The following is a 19,823-nucleotide window of genomic DNA, read 5'->3' as shown; positions in this document are numbered from 1 at the left end:
AAAACATCATCATATGGCGATATGTTAAATTAATTAGCTAATTAATTAATTGACTTAGTCAACAAGTAATAATTGAGGCACTGTACTGGGTTCCTGGCACATGTTTATTTAAAAATAAGGAGCTATGAAAGCAAATGTGGTAGTTTCTTTCTGATACTTTTGTTAGGATTTATTTATTATTTTTAATATATATTTTTTGTATTAGTGCTTGTCTGTAGATATGCAGTAGTAAAATCAAAGATTCCAAGAAAACATGTAAGTGTGTGACCTGGTTCGAATCAAGGGATTTTACTGCTAAAATTAAATAGTTGCAGCATTGTCCCAATTCACAGGAAGAATTAATGGGGAAAATATTCCATTTAGTACTGTTCTCTTACATATTTTCTTGGAAGCAGTGACTAGAAAACCACATCAGTGAGTCTAAACTCCATCCTCTTCCATGTTCCTTCAAATGTATACATTCCAAAAGATTATACTTTAGGTTGCATTTTCCCTTTATTGGTTAGTTCCTCTGTGCTTCAAATATCAATTGCATGCTGAAGATCTCAGAATGTTTATCTCCAGTGCCAGACTTCTTTTAGCTTCAAAACTAAATAACCAGCTGTCTGCTGGACATACTTTTTCAAGTCAATAAGGAAAAGATCAATTTCCCAACAGAAAATGAGTAAAGAGCAAGAATAGAAATGCAGAAAATAATTGAAAATGGTGAGAAAATTTATGAAAAATATCAATTTATCAAAATTCAAAGAAATACACGCTACAACAAAAAGTAAAATACTATTTCCCATCAAAATAAATTGATGACGTTTTAAAGAAAATGACAATATCTAATGTTTGATGGTAGGAGAGTATAGAGATCTCATATATAACTTTTGGGAATATAAATTCTGAGAGATGGAATCTACAAACAGACAATGGCCAGACCATATATAAAAACCAAACTCTGACCAACGATCGGCAGCAAACTGCTCAAGAAACCAACCCTTTATCTACAATAACCAGCTGAGGCAGCCAGATGGTTATTCAGGCAGACTTGCAGGAAGCCAGACTGCTATCTCTAGTAACACTCCTGGAAGCTAAACAAAAACTTCTGTAATAATCAGCCCATGTGGCCAGTACTCGAATAATATAACAAAGAGCTTCCTTAATCTTTATCCCCACTTTCAACTTAGGACCAACCTGAAAAAGCTAAATATGGTGTCCTGTAACCAATCACACAGGACACTGCCCTCTTAGTTAGCTTGTTACAGCTAGCTTCCCCATGCCAACAGCCTCCAATCCAGGCACACCTGAAACCTTCCCTTTTTTCCACTATGAAGCTTTCCCACTCCTGCCTGCCTTTGTGGCTGCCAAAACACAAGTGATGGTGGCTGACTTTTTTGCTAAAGCAGGTTTGGAATAAATAGCCTTGCATTTTTTCACTTGGTTGGTATTCATTTATTTCTACAATTGATTGATACCACCTTTCATTAAAGCATCTGCCAAAATTATGTGCAAGGATATTAGATATACTCAAAGTATGAATAAAAAACAATGAATTATATAAATTATGGTATTTTCCTAGAATGAAATTTTAATGTGCCCCATTAAATCATGATTTTGAACATTTTATAATGATATTGGGAAATGATCTTGAAATATGACTAAGTGAAGAAAGCAAATGACAAAACTTAATAATATGATTTTTGTTTGAAAAACTTTAAACACAAATAAAGAGAGGAGAGAGAGACAGAGGTAGAGATAGAGATAGAGAGAAAAGAAATATATCCAACAATGATAATCTGAATGGAAAAATTATAAGGTTTTTTTTAATTTATTTGTGTTTTTCCAATTATCTGTCATGAATATGCATTACTTTTGTAATTAGAAAAATGGTCTTTAAAAAAATCTAGTGTATTTGTACAGGGAAACTTCCAACAAGCTCTATGTTACAATGACATCTAGAATATTAGAAGGTAACAGGTTTCAGTGGGTATAGGTTCTGGAAAACTAAACAGCAAAATAAGCTGAGTATTTCCAAAATTCCTAAAACTAACAAGTATTATTCTGGTTACTTGGGAGAGACAATTAAGGAAAGGCTAAGACCATTGCTTGGAGTCAGTAGTGTAATGTGGTGTAGCTGTGCTTGTCACTGGCTATCGAGAAAGAGCGTTAGACTGAAAAAGGTAGCAATCTAAGAAGGAATGGAAGCTAAAGATTGGGAAAAGAATCTATAAAGTACCACTTAATCATAAGGGATGTAGGGACGGCTTTTTTTTTTTACCTCACCTTTCCACTTTGCTGATTTTTCAAATTTAATAAATTTAGAAATACTGTCCTATAATGGAAAATATTGAAGCCATTCATATTGTTTAAACAGTGAAGTAGGTTGTTATGAATAAAATTACAATTTATTGAATTAGTAAACTACTTCAGATTTATATAGCAAATTAATGAGACAAATCCTTAAAAACCAGTGAAACTATAATGTTTTAGGTCTGGTTTGAAGTCTATTCCCAGTATTAGGTCCTATTGACTGCAAACGAGAAGTTGATTCTCACCTCTACCTCCATAGCTTGAAGGTGGGGAGGTGAACTGATGATGCACAAGAAAGAAACAGGTGATTTGCCAGAGAACGAAAGACTTTTAGGCCTAACACTTCTCCTTCAATGTAAATATACCAAGGGATATTATTAAAACCCTGATTCTGGCTCAGTGGGTCTCTGGAGGGGCCCTGAGCTCCTCATTTCTAATAAGCTCCCAAGTGAGATTGAGGTTGCTGGTCTGTGGACCACAGTCTGAGTAGCAGGAGCTAGACGACCTCCTAGAAAACGGAGCCCCAAACTTTAACGACCAAACATGGGGCTTGGAGGTCACATGTGAATTTCATCTTGCCCATGGACCCAGTGTGAACCTGCTTGCCTCTAGGGGTTTCTTCCTCTAGTTCATCTTTCCATATATGTATTTCTTCATCTTTCTAGTCTGTCCAGAAGGAAATAGTAATAGATCCAAATGCTCATTATATTTTATTATAGTCAGAACACTGAATGGGGAACAGATTTGCAGGTATCCAGAGTCTTCGAGGTTGTGTGAGCAGGGGAGTATCTGCAGTGACCTTTGGCTAAATCTTCAGTCAGGCCCACTAGACGTTTATGGGTAGGTCTATCTCAAAATGTAAAAAGGGAAAATTGCAGTTTGTGAAGAAAGTTAGAAAAGTAGAGGGTTTAAGCTTATTTCTTTTTCCTATGGAGACTTGACTGTGGGTTTCCAGAGCCTGTTTGGTCTGTATAAGAGTCTTTGTGGGACTTGGAACCCATCATGAGCAATATTTGGTCCTGGGCTGCTTTGCAAAAGATCTTAATGTATTAGGTGCTTGGCTATGGATATCTAAATGCCTTGGGGTTGGTCTATCTTCATTCCTTTGTGATCAAGTGATCAGCAGACTGGAAGAGGGACCCCCACAAGGGGTTCCCCCACAAGAGGGACCCCCACAAGAGGAAGAGGATAGAAATAAGGCCGTTTAGGCCCTGGGGAGAAGACAAGTATCTCAGATAAGGTCACCCTCGTCATGAGAATCATGGGTTGATCAGGCTACAGCTAGAGACCTGGAAAGCACAGAGTGCTGAGACCATGACTTCCTACTAGGTCTGAGCCAATAAGCTCAGGGAGTCAAAAAGGGCACTGGGCACATACCACATGCTGCCATTTATGATGCCCTCTGCTAGTTACCAGTTACTGTAGATGTGTGGAAAGAAGAAAATGCCTGTCTTTGGACAAGATACTGCAAATTCCTGAGGATTAGGAAGGAGAGTTCAAAATGCCCAGAAAATGGAGATGAAATCATTCATGCTCAAGGATGGAAGTAATGCAGTGGTTTTGAGGCAGGATAGATAGCCTAGGGTATTGACCCTCCCTCGAGGACACTGAATGAGGCACATCCCTTCAAGGAAGTAAAACAGGAAACTGAACTGCACCTGATACCTGCAGTTAGAGATAAACAAGAATTAGTTTCATCTGGCAGGGACAGTATCCATGACCCAGGCCTAACTTTAGCTAATTTTAATGTCATTTACACTGTATTTGCCTCAACTCCCATCATGCACCTGACGTCATGACAGTTCCAGAAGAACCAAATAGGGACAAAAAGGAGGAAAATGGAGATCCCATCCCTAAAGAGGAGACAGGATGATGTCCTTAAATTCCTGCCCCTCAGGAAGATAAAAACCCTAATCAAGACCTTCTGGGGTAACTTGATTTCTGAGTTCACCTGCACTTCCTTCTCAACTGTTTACTTTTGCTTTGATAAACTCCCTGTGTTTTCCTGCATCTCTCTTGCTCCTGAGTTATTTCTCATGTGAAGAAAAGAAGCTGGTTTTTGCTCCAGGTTGAGTCTGCTTCGGGACACCCTGGGAACCTGCGGAATCAGTTTTACATATTTTACCAAGGACAGATTTTTATTCTATATTGAATATTTACCTATAGAATATACTCAATAAAAGTTTAACCGATAATTTAATTAAACAACTGAGAATTGTTTAATGTCAATGTCCAGATGCGAGATGTCAACTTACAGTAACAAGAAGTAGGAGCTAAATAAATATTTTTGGAGTATAAATTGTTCTTTGGTTCTCCTTTGTGAAGACTGCTTTATATTCACTTAACATACGTAAAAAACAAGGGCAAGAATACTTTTAGACTAAGCAGCATTTGGTAATTAATTCTTTGGCATTAGATGAAACCAAATTTGAATCCTGTTGCTGTCTCTTACTTAGCTGTCCGACGTCTGAGGCACCATATTCTTCTCTATATATGGGGATAATAGTAGGAATTGCTGGAAGGATTAAATGAGATAATTCATGTAAAGCTGTAAATCCAAGGTCTAATACACAGTAAATATTAATAAATACTATAATAATCACGGAAAAAATAAGACCATCAATAAAATAGAGTATTATTAGTGCTATGTTCAGATTCTCCAAAGCATAACTTCATTGAGCTTGGAGAGATGAAAGCGGAGCCAAGGCCCAATAGCCTCACCAGCTAGAACAGACATCCTGGCTCTCACATGCTGCTAAAACTACATTTCCCAGCAGGCGCGGGGCCCCGTTGTCCTGTTTTCTCTCATTTCCGGGTCTGTCACGTGACTCTCTGGCTGCACCATGGCGGAAGCAGAGGAACAGGTAAAGGCTGCAACAGCTGGGCAAGGAAAGAGGAGACCAGGGTGAGGTGGTTGGGGGTCTGGAGTGGAGCGTGTGGAGGTGCGGAGCTACTGGAGGCCGAGGCGGCCCACAGTGGGGTTGGCGGGCTGCGAAAGGCCATTTCGGGAGCAGAGAAACGGGTGGGATACCAGCTCTTGGAGGGCACCGGGGAAGGCTTACCGACACACTCCCGGCGTCATGAGGCGGCCCTTTTTTTTGAGGGGGGAGGGTTTGGGGGGGCTCTGTCCCTGTGGCCCGTGCTCCGTGAAATTTCGGCTTGAAGGCAGCCTGGGCTCCCAGGGACTGACTGCCCGTGGGAGATGTAAGAGATGACTTGAGCCCCAGGCCGGGTGACTGAAATTTAAATTCCTTTCCACTCGAAGCAGAACAGGGAGAGCCGATTTGCAGGAGGGCTGGGAGAGAGTAGATGAGTTTTGTTTCGTATCTATTGCATTTAGGTGCAAAGCTAAGTCACTATGGCTGGTCTCTTTCTTAATATGTAACTTTAGGCTAGTTATTTTTTACTTTATAATTTAACTTTAAAATACAAGGTGGAGATAATAACAATGCCGTCCTTCAAGGGTGGTGTAAGTTGGAATGAGTTAGTACACAAAGTTAAAGTGCTTAGTAAAAGTTGGGCATCGTAAAAGTTAGGAATTATTTGTTTCTGGTAGTACATCAGATGGTCGTGTCATCTAATGTCCAGTCAGAACCTAGCAATGTGGCACTGGAGTTTAGGGTAGAAGTTAGTGAGGGCCGTAGTTATTTTCATACAGGCGGTAGGGGCAGGCAGACATTAGCTGAAATGACAAAGTAACATAAAAAAGACAAAAAGAGCAAAGGCCAGAACCTGCGGAAATACCTGTTTTCCATCTCCAGGGTCATTTCAGCTTAGCACTGTTTTCCCTTACAAATTAACAGGCCATCAGTTTCCATAATTGCCTCTAATAAGTGGTTTGATGATGAGCTGTTTAGTACCGTAATAACAGAAGTTTACCTAGTCCATAATTTGTACCATTTGCAATATACTTCATTTACATAATGAAAATTTGCCCTGTGTACATTTGATTTATGCCAATAATTGAGAAATTAGGTAGAGATTTGGTTTGGGTGGTCATTGTGATAACTTAAGAGTCTCCTCCTTACCACTGGAGTCTCCCTTTTCTGTTCCAGGCAGTTCGAAGGAAAATGCTCATTAAGCACATGTAACTTCATGACTCATTGCTGGTTTTCATCTTTCATTTTGAAATGTAATTTTTTAGTGGTTTGATTTAAAAGCAAAAAACCAAACTCCTTATGTTCTTAGATATAGGGTGGTAGAAATGGAGAGAATTGCCCTTAGGATTTACTATTGTTTTGTGCAGCAGAGTTCGACAAAGCTGTCTGATGTAGAAAGACATGTAGAAAGTTGGTGACAAAATAAGAATGCTTTGAAGTTTCATAGCACTTTTCAGTTTAAAGAACACTTTCACATTGCATTTGTTCCTCACAAAAGAATTCTGTGTGGTAAGTGTTTATTCTGATGTATAAGTCAGGACAAGCACTGTGTTCCAAACCTTCCGGTGGTTTCTTACTGCATTGAGGAAAAGCTGGAATCCTTGTAACAGCCTATTTGCCCTATAGGTCTTTGCCCCAATTGCTCTATCCCCCTTCTCTGAGCTCATTTTACACTAGTCTTCTTCCCTTTTGTCACTTTGCATCAGCTATACTGGCTTTCTTTCTATTCCTTTAACAATGCTGGCATGTTTCTACCTAAGGACCTTTGCTCATGCTGCTCCCTTTTTTGACCCCAGATATCTACAGGGCTTTCTCCCTCGTTTTCTTCATATCTTTGTCCAAGTGTTACCTTTTTGAGTGAGAACTTGCTTGACCATTCTTTGAAACCTCTTTCCTGCATCATTTTTCTCCTTAGCAGTCATCATCCTTTTCCCCACTGTATATTTCTGTATTCATTTCTGTATATTCTCCCCATTAGAATGTAAGATTCCTGATGGCCTGGATTTGTTCACTGCTGTATGCCTGACACTTAGAGTCGTGCTTGATGCTCAATATGTGTAAAATGACTGAATATTAAAGATAAACATACTGAGATTCAGACAACTTAAATAACTTGCTCAGACTTGTATGTATAATAAATCTCGTCTTTTATCTTCCGAGCTCATGATTTTTCCCTAGAAGACCCTGCCTTTTAAAAAATATTTAAGAACCTAATTCTAAATTATGTTTTTTTTACTTTATGAAGTAGAATTAGCCCTTATCACCTTCATAAATTTCCTTCAAGTCATTATTTCATCTTTGATGTTTTAACCACCAACATATGGTTAGAGCAGACATTTACCCCTCCCTCCCACCTTCAGTGGTGTCATTGTCATTTTCAAAAAGACCAGTAGCCTATTGCCTATTGTCAATAGCAGGAAGGAGCAAACATTCACAAATATTGTTTTGTTATTTGTTAAAGAAAAGTAGTAAATAATTGTACCTATGTTATCAGTCCTTTATGGATTAAAAATGGTTAAACTTCTCTGCTGTATTTGTGCATTTTGCATTAAAATCTGACCAAGAACCTTTTAGAAAATCTTGACATAACTTCCATCTCTCCCCTGAAAGCTTTAAAAAGTGAGATGGTTTTTAGAAGTAACTGTGATGACAGGTTAGGGAAAAGGAAGCTTTTTTCCACTGGCACCATGTACTATAAATGCAAACACAGCTAGAAGATGATGAGCAAGACTAAGCCTCTCCTATTAACTTTTCTGAGCATTGTATTCTTTAATGATTGCTTTTTATTCCCGTTTAATTTTAGCAAGAATCAAAATAGATCTGTACTGAGTGAATTAACAAAATATAAATCAGTTCATAGACTGTCAAACTAAAAATCACTTTATGGATATGAATGAACATTTTTTAAGAATTATCAGGAAACCTTTGTTTATGCTGAGTATAGTAAAGGTAGTTCACAAAAATAGCTACACGAATGTTATATAGTTTACGGGAAGAATACCCTGCCTTCTGCCTGGAAATCTTCTAAACAGCAGTTTTACCTTGCGCTAAAATGATTTATAGTTGACCTTCATATACAGATGCCCAACAGTATTTGTCCATACCTCTCTTATGAATAACATTCTGCTTGAAGTCTGGTTGTTTGTGTGTTTGTCTTATCTCTTCTACAGATTGCTGAGTCCTCAAGAATAAGTACGAGAGCTTACTCATGTCTGTATTTCTCATAGGGCTAGTGCTTTACAGATACTAGGTGCTTAGTAAAATGTTTAAATGAATTTATTAAGGATAGAATGACCTTCTGAATTGAAAATGTCAAATTGTACGTAAGGTTCAGTAGGATGTATGTTGTTATTTTTTTGAAACTTTTGAAAATTATTCAGATGTATTGTACATTACATTCCCTGCACTTCTTACTCTGCCAGCTCCCCAGGTACCCCTTTCAAACAGTAGGGAACCTAGTCCTGTAAATATTTGCTCATTTAGACCATCTATTTCTTCACCAAATAGGAGAGTTTCTGTGCTGAAGTCTCCCTCTGCTTTAGAAATGAGAGCTTTGTTCTTATCGTAGAGCACTTGCAGGTGATCAGAGGCATGTTCATGAGCATGTGTCCTCCCCTGTAGAAAAGAAAAATTAAATCGACAGATATTTGAGTGCCTTAGTTTTCTTGCCTGTAAACTGAGTATTTTATTCTCCAGGACTCTTGTGAGTATGACATGAGATAAAGCATTTTTTTTTATTAGTTTTATTGTGGAATATTGGGGAACAGTGGGTTTCTCCAGGGCCCATCATCAGCTCCAAGTCGTTGTCCTTCAGTCTAGTTCAGGAGGGCGCAGCTCAGCTCCAAGTCCATTCCCGTTTTCAATTTTTAGTGGCAAGGGACGCAGCCCACCATCCCATGTGGGAATTGAACCTGCAACCTTGTTGAGAGCTTGCGCTCTAACCAACTGACCACCGACTGCCCGAGATAAAGAATTTTAAAGTGGCCAGATTGAAATGGTTGTCTTTAAATAGTACAACGATTTATCATCCAAATGTGGGCTTGGCTTAGGTATGCACAAATCTCTTTTCTTACAGTTTAGCTAAGATACACCTATTAAGAGCAACTTTACTAATAATTAAAGGAAAAAGCCAGCCCCAAACAAGAAGTTGCAAAAGCACAGGGTCAGAAATTTTTAGGGGGCCCACTCTTTACCGTTGTGTAACTATAGTCACGAGGTAGCTTAGCTGGACATGCTGATTGCCTTGTTAAGTTTTCCTCTCATATTTGTCTGTGTTGGTTGGTTAGAGGCTGGTGTCACCAGCTGATTATTAGCCGTCTCCCTAGCACCAACAGTGCCACCTTGGAGAGGGAGCCCTCATCTGATCAGGGCTTCTGGGTTCCCCATTCATGGCTGCTCAGTCACAGTTGCCTTTTTGTCTTCTAAGTACTTGGTACTCCTTATGTTTTTGTTACCAAATACGTGTGATTCTAGGCTCTTATGGGACTGTTAGCGGGAATTGGCCAGTTCCCCAAACTGAGTTTAGATGGTTCTAACACAAAGTCAGGTTTGAGATTGGGTCACTACGTCACCAGATGGGAGCAGGCATCAGGTTTGTCTTCACCTGCAGAATAAGCACAGTGGCCAGGCTAGTGGGTGGCACAGGCTTGGCAACCTGAGTCCTTGCCCCTGCTAGGTCCTCAGGTATTCTTTTATCTGTCCTGCTCAACCAGCTTAGTCTGGGTACCCAACAGCTTTGTGAAATCGATGCTGTGTGACGCAGGGCTATCCGATGCGTGTCCCACAGATTTCCTGTTTCCGGTGCCTGTGTCAGACATTGGGAGCTGTCCTCCTCTCTCTGCCATTAAGCTCTGCGGTGGCACAGATTGCTGGGAAGGGAGAGAAGGTGGCAGTCCAGCTGTGTTTCATGTCTGTCTCCAGCGTAGACTGTTATCCTGGGTCCTGGTCCCTATTCCGTTTCTTCATCCTGCAGGGTTCAGAGCTGCTCTTCCTTGGGCTCCAGCATTCCATCTCTCCCCCTTAGGTCTGTTGTTTGCCCCCTAACAAACTGTATACCCTCAAAATTCTGAGACTTCACATCCTGGCAGGTCCAGGCTTCTCCTTCCTTCTGACTGACAGACTCCCTAACCCCTCTGGCCTCTCAGGCCTACTGTGCTGAGTCTTCTCCCAGGCCGCTGTCGTGGGCCCTCTGATCATGTTAGGATTGGGGTGGGGGCGGGTTGAAAGCCTTCATTGGAAGAGTCTTCTGAGAGCCCAACTAGCCCCTTCCCCGGGCTGCAGCTAGGTGGCTAACATTCTGTTTGAATAGCTCTTTCCTTGTTTGCCGCTGCCTTCCTCCAGACCCCCTTCTGTAACTGCTGTAGACATGAGCTAATAAGTCAAGCATCTGCCTGGAGAAAATATATGTGGTGTTGCTTATAAGAGGAAAGAAATCTGTAGAGGAGGGCAACTACTACTGTTTTAGATCAGCTGCCTATCTCTGATCATCATCACCAGCAAATGGGGGCTGAGTTGTTCCTTGGGTAGGATAGTAGGAGACAAAGCGGCAGAAGCCTTTTGTTTAGCCGCAGTGTATGTTACAGGATAGCCCTTAGGAAAAGGCCCTTAGGTGTGAGCTGAGGGGTTCAGAAGAGAATCCTGTTTGGGGAAGATGATCCTGATTCAGGAGGTCGCATGGCAAGGCGCCAAGATCTTTAGGTTTGGGTAGATGATTGAGTTTAAGGGGCTGGTTTGCAAAAGAATGGTAAAGTGAAACAATTGTTGAGTTTAACTTTCAACCTGTTGCCCAGAATTTGTTCAGCTATACATATAATTCTGTCACTGGGTACCTTCTAGCCCATCATTTCTGCTTCAATAAGAACAGGACTTTTTTTTTCTTTTTTTTTTTTCTGTGGTATAACAGATATACCATAATATTCACCAGTTTAATAATTTTTAAGTGTACATTTAAGTGGCATTAAGTACATTCACATCAATGTGCAATCGTCGCCGCCACCCATCCCTGTCTAGAACTTGTCATCATCACAAACTGAAACTTTACCCATTAAACAATAATCCTCATTACTCCCTCCCCCAGCCCCGCTCTCCATTCTACTTTCTGTCTCATAGAAGAGGAACCCTACAATTGTTGTCATTTTGTGTCTGGCTTATTTCATTTAGAGAACAGCATGATTTTATAACTTAATATTTTTCGTGATTCAAAATTAGATTCTTTGCAAGATAGAGTGTGAATTTAAGAAATGTTTGAAAACCACTGACTCTTTCTAAATTGTAACCTTCCTCAAGGTTCAGCCTTACTCCTTGGGTCCCTCACTGGGGACATTTCCGCCAGGTCTCGTTTGTCTGTCTCTGGAGCATTAAGAGGAGGGGCTTGCTGAATGAGTGAAGCGAGGAAATAACAGACCAGGCTAATTCTCTAAAAGTCACCCATGCGTTGCTTTGGGAGGGTGGTAGACAAAGATGTAATGTTGGGGGTTGGGCTTATAGCTGTGTTCGGAAGGTTTGTGCGGGTGCTTAGGGTAAGTCTGAGAGTGTCCTGGGGGAAATGTTCTATACCAGCAGCCGCAGCAAGCACCTCTGAAAGCCTGGTGTTCCCCGTCTGCGTGCTCTGAGGGATCAGATTCTGGCACTGCCTGCTTTCCGGTGCAGGGCGAGAGTGTAATTTGGTTTAGAGTTCTTGGATTGAAATTGCTGGGGACTTAGGGTTTTGTTTTAATCAAGAATGTAAGTGAAACATTTGCCCTTTAACCCTTGTGCATACTTGAATGGATTCCAAATGAAAGAAAATATCCTTTGGTATGACATAACTTTTCTGCAGAATCAGGTGTCCTTTGTTGGTACATTTGTCAAAAGTCTGGTTTTGCTAATGCCAACGACTTACTATTCAGAGACTGTCCGGGAAGGAATGGATGTTAGAAGTTCACCTCTAAGCCTCGGTGTTCTCATCTCAGGGGGTAATTAGGAAATTTCAAGGTGCTACCTGTAAAGCATTTAGCATTATGGGAATATATATAATAGATGCTCAGTAAAGATGTCACAATAGTGACTGTTAATATGAAGTGGAATGTGTCCAAAAGAGAAGGATCAGGAGGATAAGTGGGGCTGGTGAGCACAGAGGATAAACAATTCAGAAGGGCAGGCATGGTGCGTGTCTTTCACTCTCTGGAGAACTGTCAAATAGTAGTAGAATCATTGGCTTTTTAATGTGTTGTATTTATGCTAAGAACAAAACATTATTGTGGAGAGATTGTAGCTCCAAATTAATAATACCTTCCTAATTTGTAGAATAACATTAAACTACATAGGGTGCATTGCACCGTAAGCGAGATTTTCATATTCATCATGGTAAATGATATAACTACAATAAAATTCTTAATTGCATGTAACTTTCATCCCCATTTTCCAAGTGGCCTTTAGGAGCAGGGACTGTTGTCCACAGGGCTGCTACCCACGCAGCCTGCCGCCTGCCATGTTCTTACTTAGTTTCCGTGGATGAAGTTAAAATGTTTCCAAACACTAGATTTGCATTTATCCTGCTGTCCAATTTACATTGAGTAACATATGCATCTAACTTTCTTTAAAATGTTCATTCTTTTTCTTGAAAAAATATTAGTTATATCTAAAATGTCCTTGACCCATTCTTTCTTTATCTCATGGATTGTTGTAAAATGCTTACATTCAGTGTCAGCATATTAGTTGTAACCTTTTATTGCTATTGATATCTATAAGTACGTTAAGTAAATCTTCATTTTGCTGACCTCTTTGCGGATGCGTGGCTCAGCAGATTCTCTCTCAGTGGACAGGTGAGAGATTAGCAGGATCAAGTCAATTTTTCCCCTTTTGCTTTGTTTTCTCCAGAGCAGCAAGATTCATGGTCTAGCAAGAGGGAAACTGTTAAATGGCAGAATTTGTCTTCCAGTTAATCGTTTAAAGAGTGGATGTAAATTATGCAGCTTGTTTGCACACTGTCTGATCGGTACCACTCTCAGGGAATTCTTTTGTAAAAGCTGTTTAAGCAAGACAGTCATTTTGGCTACACCAGATTAATAGCGTAATAATTAATAGCACAGGAGCTTTTCAGTATAAAAATTGGCTTATAGATAATTTGAGATGGCAGTTTCCTCTTCCCTTCTGAGATGAGTAAGGCTGCTTTGCCAGGCTGATTTGCATTTTTAGAGAGGGAAAAGCCCTCCCTTGTACTCACACGACAATTCCTGGGCTCATTTGTTAACTTGCTGACCTCTCAGGCCGGGGAGGTCAGCAGGAGCCGTGGATTTGTGTGGCCCCAGAGTAAGCATCCCAGTCCTGCAGGGTGTGGAGAAGAAGGCGGCCTGTGATAATCAGACCATGTGGAATCCTAATTTATACTGGACTTGCAGATTACCTCCACCCAGGCCAGCTGGAGATTGGTGGGCGGGCATGAGGATTCTTCCCTTGAAAATATTTTTCATTCTTTTGTCATCTGTTCTGACCATTTCCCCCCTCTGTGCTTTGTAGGAAACCGGGTCTCTTGAAGAATCTACTGATGAGTCTGAGGTAAGGTGATGATTGAGGAGCTGGGGGTTTCTAGGTAACCACGTTCTCACCATGAGCTTGTTCTGCCTTGCTAGGTGCAGCTTACATTCGCTGTCAGCATATTAGTTGTAACCTTCGTCTGCCTTGCTAGACCAAGGCTGGCTGGTAAAGGGGGCCGTAGGTGGCTGAGTTTGGCGGAGATCATGCCGGTGGTTTTTAAAATTATGGCATGGATTAGCTTAAAAAATAAACAGGAAAGGAATAGAAAGTTCTCTCTTCATCTCGAACAATATTTTAACCTGAAGCATCTTGGCACTGGGAAAAATGATGCAAAGTTTTACAAACTAATCTTAACATTGTAAAACAAACTACAGGTTCTGCAGTAATTATTTTATTATTCTTTTAATAAATATGTCATGCTGATTAGTTTAATTTCTGAATCATTGAAATTACAGTTTATTTCATAAAATAAAAGGGAAAGTAATTACCTTAAAACCTGTTGGGAGCTAAGTTGAATTAAGGATTGTATTTTAAGGAGGAAAAAGTAATATATAAAGAAGGATTTTTTAAAAAATTCCTTTTCAAGACTATGCAGAAGAAATAAGTTTAAGCATAACACACAGATTAATTAACCTGCCCATTTTATAGATGGACTAAATAATTATATTTTTCCTTTTACTATTTCATTTGGCTCAGAGGAATATAAATGTATCTATGACAACCTGCTAGAAATCCTCACTAATGTGATTGTAGCCGTTATAAGTCTATTAAATTTGGGTTGATATTGCATATAGTTATTACATATTTTGTTTGCTTTGTCAGGGAAAATGTGGGCTTATACGTTTCCTCTAGAGAATATCTTATGTGGTATGGCATCGTGAGTTCATAGTTTGGCTAGTCAAGTTTCCCAACATTTTCCTGCTATGGAACTCTGCTCCCCTTTTTAGGGCTCTTGGTAAGGAATTTCAGAGTTTACTTACAGCGAGGGTGTAATATTTGTTAATTTTAAAAATAGTATTAGAAAGTATTTCAGATCACCATTCTTTTTTTTTTTTTTTTTAATTTATTGGGGTGACAATTGTTAGTGAAATTACATAGATTTCAGGTGTACAATTCCGTATTACATCATCTATAAATCCCATTGTGTGTTCACCACCCAGAGTCAGTTCTCCTTCCATCACCATATATTTGATCCCCCTTACCCTCATCTCCCACCCCCACCCCCCTAGATCACCATTCCTATTTTGGGGTAATACCTCTGTTTACTGGGAACCCTGTGTCCTCAGAATCACGGGTCCAGAAACGTGCAGTGTCAGAGCCCATCCAGGTTTCGTTTCACAGGAGAGGAGGATGTCGACAGCCACCTAAATCTAAATCTTTCCACACACCCTTCAGCTACTGAATGGATCCACAAGGAGAGCAAACAAAAGTGCATGTAGTCCTGTTCCCAGCATAATCAGTAACCTGGGGTACTGTAAACGTTCGTGTAAGTGCAGAAACAAATACTTTGAAACCAGCAGAGCAAGCTCTGGATTGACCCTGGAGCTGAGAGGCAGACAGAGACTGGATGGTAATGCAGAGGGTGCAGCTGAGCCCTGGAGGTGGCAGAATACCGATTAAAATCACCCCCAGGATGGGGAACTAGTGAGAACAGTCTGAGACCTAGTGGATTCGAGCCCTGGCTATTGGGGAATTTAAAGGAGGGGGCTCGAAAGTGTGTGGGACCAGAGGTGACAGTGCTGGGATGAGGCTGCTTCTGGAGGGGCGGGGGAGGCATTGCTTGGAGGCATGGTGGTAAAGGGAAAAGTGAAAAGCTGGGGAATTTAAGGGTGCCTAGAAATAAAAAAAATAGCATAAAATCAGGAGACTTATTTTTACATATCTCCCTCCCCTCCCTCTAGCCCCTGGCGACCACCATTCTGCTTTCCCCTCTCCCTACGCCCACCTACCCTAAATGCCACATGTGAAAGAAAATGCACTTTATTTGCCAATGTAACTAAGAGAGCTAGTAAACCATCCAAATAAATGTCCCCCTCTCCATAAGATCATCTATTGCTGCTATTCAGGGAAATGTAAGACATTTAAAAGTAAACTAAAGGTGAAGGGATTAAGATGTACAAATTTTCAGTTATAAGAACAGTCAAGGGATATAAAAATGCAGCATAGAGAATATAGTCGATAATATTGTAACTGTGTGTGGTGTCAGATACCCATCTAGACTTATCAGGGTGATCACTTCGTAAGTTATATAAATGTATAGTCACTATGTTGTACACACGAAACTAATATAATACCATATGTCAACCGTAATTGAAAAAAATTAATTAAAAACAAAAAATGAACTGAAATGGCAGGTAGCATTCCTACAAAACTATAGGCAAAAAACAGAAAGTGAGAATCAATAATTTTCAGCCAAAGAAAACATTAACATAATATTCCATCATGAGTCTTGAATCTGTAGGGTTATGTCCTTCACCAAATTTGGAAAGTTTTCAACCGTTATTTCTTTGAATACATTCAGTTCTGCTCTCTCTTCTCCTGTTGGGACTTTCAATATGGATGGAAGCCCTTTTGTTATTGTTCCACAGGCCCCTGAGACTGTTCATTTTTTTCAGTCATTTTCCCTCTTGTTCAGATGGGTAAATTTGATTAATCTGTGCCCATGTCATTGGTTCTGTCCTCTCATCTCCACTGTGCTGTTGAGCCCAGCCAATGAGTTATTTCTTTTGGTTATATTTTCCAGTTCTAAAAATTTCCATTTTTTAATAACTTCTATTTCTTTGCTGAGATATCCTGTTGCTTCATTTATTTCAGGAGAATTTATAATTGCTTGTTAAAGCACTTTTATGAAGGCTGCTTTAAAATCCCTGCCAGATAATTTTAACATCTGATTTGTGCTTATACATTTTAATGACAAACAACATTTAAATCATGAAGAATCATCAATTACTTCAGTTTTTCTGGTCCACTTGCTGTGTGCCATGTGTTGTGCTGAGTGCTTAACATGGATTGTCTCACTTAATATGAACCATAATCTTAACCAGGTAAAATGTGAGGCAGGAGAGGCAGGCTATGCTGCAGTAACAAGCAGTTTCAAAATTGTAGTGGCTTAACACAGCAAAGGTTTATTTCTGAATAAATTCAGTGGTGCCCGGAGGGGAAATCATGGCATCAACAATATAAAAATGTCATCATTTTCCATAGGGTGTTTTCTATTATGGACCAGTATTCTATTATGGAATACTTGGGTCATGCAGCTGGAAACGAAAGCCGCTGTGCTTCATGGAGATAGGTACTTTTTTAAACCCTGCTTACTTTGATATATATTTGGAAGTGTATGCCACCTTTTCTTAAACGAGTTTAGTGTGTGGTACAAAGAACTTAGCAGTAGAAGCATCAAATTGTTAGCCTAACATTTCAAGACTAAACTTGCACAGCGAAGAGAAGAATAACAAGGGAAAAACCACCAGGCTAAAGAACAGTGGCAAACAGAAGAGTGCCTAATGGAAATTGATATGTAGTAAGGTCTGCTTTCCCAGGTGTGGGTTCCAGCGGCCTTTGTTATTCGTGAAAGCAACTGAATAGTTCAAGTAAGACCTGTTGTGCCTGCAGTGTGTGCCTTTGAAGCAAAGATTGCACGTAAATTACATTACCCCTTGCCTGGGCAGCGTTATATAATAATAGAGAGTTAATTAGTGTCACCTCTGTCTATAACATTTGTTACCATTATTAATAAACATACCTCCTAAAAAGATGTCCATTCAGGTCTGGCTTAGTTCTTGCAAATACCACAATTAGGAGGCCTTGAATATGTTAGATATATTAATTTTAATAAACCAAGTGGACTGAGAAATAGCTGGACCTATTTAGAATAAATCTACATGTGATTTATCTTGAATGATAAATTAATATTAAAATAAAGTGCAACTTCTGGATGCACCGGCCACAAGCAGTGCTCTTTTTCAGTTTTATTAAAATGAAAACCAGTCATTGTGAGAAATCAGGAGACAGCTTTTTTTAATCAGAAAATGCATCACACAAAAATAATTTATCTTACCTGGTGGGTAGAACATTGTGAATCATTTATTGAAACTTAAATTGATTCTTTACACGTATTAATTTTAATAAACAAATTGATAGCAACTGGTAACTAAAATGGTAATGTACCTTGTTATGAGATTGATTGCTGAGAAAAATGGAGCATGGGTTATAATATATCCTGCCAAATAGTTTTTGGATTAAAAATTTGCTTTCATTTAATGAGCTATTAATATTAACAGGTTCTGATGATTATTGCATCATTCAGGCATGGATAAACATTCCCTTTGAAGCATATATTATAAAAATTATGTTTGGAAACTTAGTAGAAACTTTCTGGATGGAAATACAGCTTTGTGAACCTCTATTTCTTTTGCCATTTGTTAGAGATTGGAAAGATGACTCTGGTGTGATACTTGTATATCTTTGAACAGAATTTATAATTTCATTACCTAGAAGAAAAATTATTTTAGGCAGTCTCAGGTAGACTGATTGATCATTGTATTCATTCAACAAATACACCAGTATTTGATGAAAGAGAGAGGCAGTAAGCAAAAAGAAAAAAACTAGGTGGGAATGCTGTGGATAAAAAAAGAACACTGGGTAAGGGGCCTGTGGAATGGGCTGAGGAGGCACAGTTTTGTTCTGGGTGGTCAGGTCTTGTAGGTTAAAGCAAGAGCAAATAGAGTACCACCAAGTGAGGTCATACTGGACATCAGCGAGGATGTGAGTGGAGCTGGAGCCGAGTGGTAGGAAGTGAAGTACTGGGTAGCTAGCCAAGAACGTAGAGCCTGTAAGTGAATTTATGGACTTTGGTTTTTACTGTAAGATGGGAAGCCGTTGGAGGGTCATTGTTTTAAGTAAGGTCACTCTGGATGCTGTTTGAAAAAATCCAGGGAGTAGGTGGCAAGTAGGAAGTAGCAAGATCAGTTAGGAGGCTTTGGCTGAGCTCTAGCTAGAGGTGATGAAGGATTTAGGGTTTTTGTAAAGTGGAGCCAGTATATTTCCTGACTAGGATGTAGGGGGTGTAAGTGAAAGAGAGGAACCAAGGCTGAATAACTGGAAAGCGTGGAGTTGTTAACTGAGATTGGGGAAAATTGGCTAGGACTGGTTTTGCACTCATGGTTGGGTGGGGAGGGGTGGGTGGGGGGTAGCTCAGAAGTTTCAGTGTGGCTGTTTTAAGTTGGGGATGTTAATTAAACATCCAAGTGGAAAGGCCAAGTAGGAGTTGGATAAAGGAGACTACGGTAGATCTGGGCTGTAGACAAGAGTTTGTGAGTCAGCATGTAGATGGTGTTTAAAACCATGAAACCAGATGAAAGCATGTAGGGACGGAGGTCACGTAAATAAGAGGCCTGATGCCTGGACCTGGACGGTGCTGCTGCATTTTTGAGATCTGGCCGATGAAGGAAATCATCAAAGGAGATTGAGAAGGAGTAGCCAGTGAGGCAGGAAGAGAACCAAATGAGAGTGCTGTCCAGGAAGCTGGGGGTGGAATGTGTCTCTGGAAGGGGAGCTCGGTCAGCTGTGCCAGCTGCTGCTGAGGAGGAATCAGACGCCGTCTAGGGATTCACCCGGGATCTGCAGACGATGCCACCGGTGACCCTTACACGAGCAGCTGTGGTGAATCGTGCAGGTGGCGGTGGGCCTGACTGGAATGGCTTGGGAGAGTTTGTGGGCAGAATGCCTTTGATGCTCCCAGAAGCTCTTGTGCTGTGTGTCAGCGGATGGTGACAGCTAGGACCCTCGTCAGGGCCGCATTCTGGGTAACTGCGAAAGGAGATGGTGTGCACTTAGCGCTTCGCTCAGTAAGCATGCTACTGCCCTTCTGTTACTTTTGTCCTGTTCTGTGCCGGGTCCTTTCATGAGGGTGGGGACCGTGTCACTGGGTTCTCATGAGCAGAGCTGCTTGTGAGTGAGTAAATGAATTGATTTCATTAATCCTCACAATTCTGTGGTATTGGCATTATGTCCTTATTTTGGAGGTGTGAAAACAGGGTTTTGGGAAATCCATTTGTCCAAAAATAGATACCAAGGACCACTACCCTTGGCTTAACTCAAGCTGAGAACTGTGTTATCCCTCAAAGGGTCATGAAC

At 40.3% G+C, this 19,823-nt stretch overlaps 1 protein-coding gene across 2 annotated transcripts in view; it reads left to right on the top strand.

Annotated features, from left to right (window-relative positions):
- The first annotated feature begins 5,089 nt into the window (after positions 1 to 5,089).
- The window catches only part of VPS41 (VPS41 subunit of HOPS complex), a 171,644-nt gene continuing 156,910 nt past the window's right edge, over positions 5,090 to 19,823 (top strand). The window contains exons 1-2 of one of the 2 annotated variants that reach the window (XM_019710243.3): positions 5,090 to 5,159; positions 13,671 to 13,709. In XM_019710243.3, coding sequence (XP_019565802.1) covers positions 5,139 to 5,159; positions 13,671 to 13,709 — 60 coding nt within the window. In that variant the 5' untranslated portion in view covers positions 5,090 to 5,138. The remainder of the gene's footprint in view (positions 5,160 to 13,670; positions 13,710 to 19,823) is intronic. The other variant, XM_074340530.2, reaches the window with a different exon arrangement.

Source organism: Rhinolophus sinicus, chromosome 4 (genome assembly GCF_057876585.1).
Source record: "Rhinolophus sinicus isolate RSI-liver-muscle chromosome 4, RSI-T2T, whole genome shotgun sequence".
In the NCBI taxonomy this organism is placed as follows: Eukaryota; Metazoa; Chordata; class Mammalia; order Chiroptera; family Rhinolophidae; genus Rhinolophus; species Rhinolophus sinicus.
Note: the sequence above shows the minus strand (reverse complement) of the source record. Positions and strands in the feature narration are given on the sequence as shown.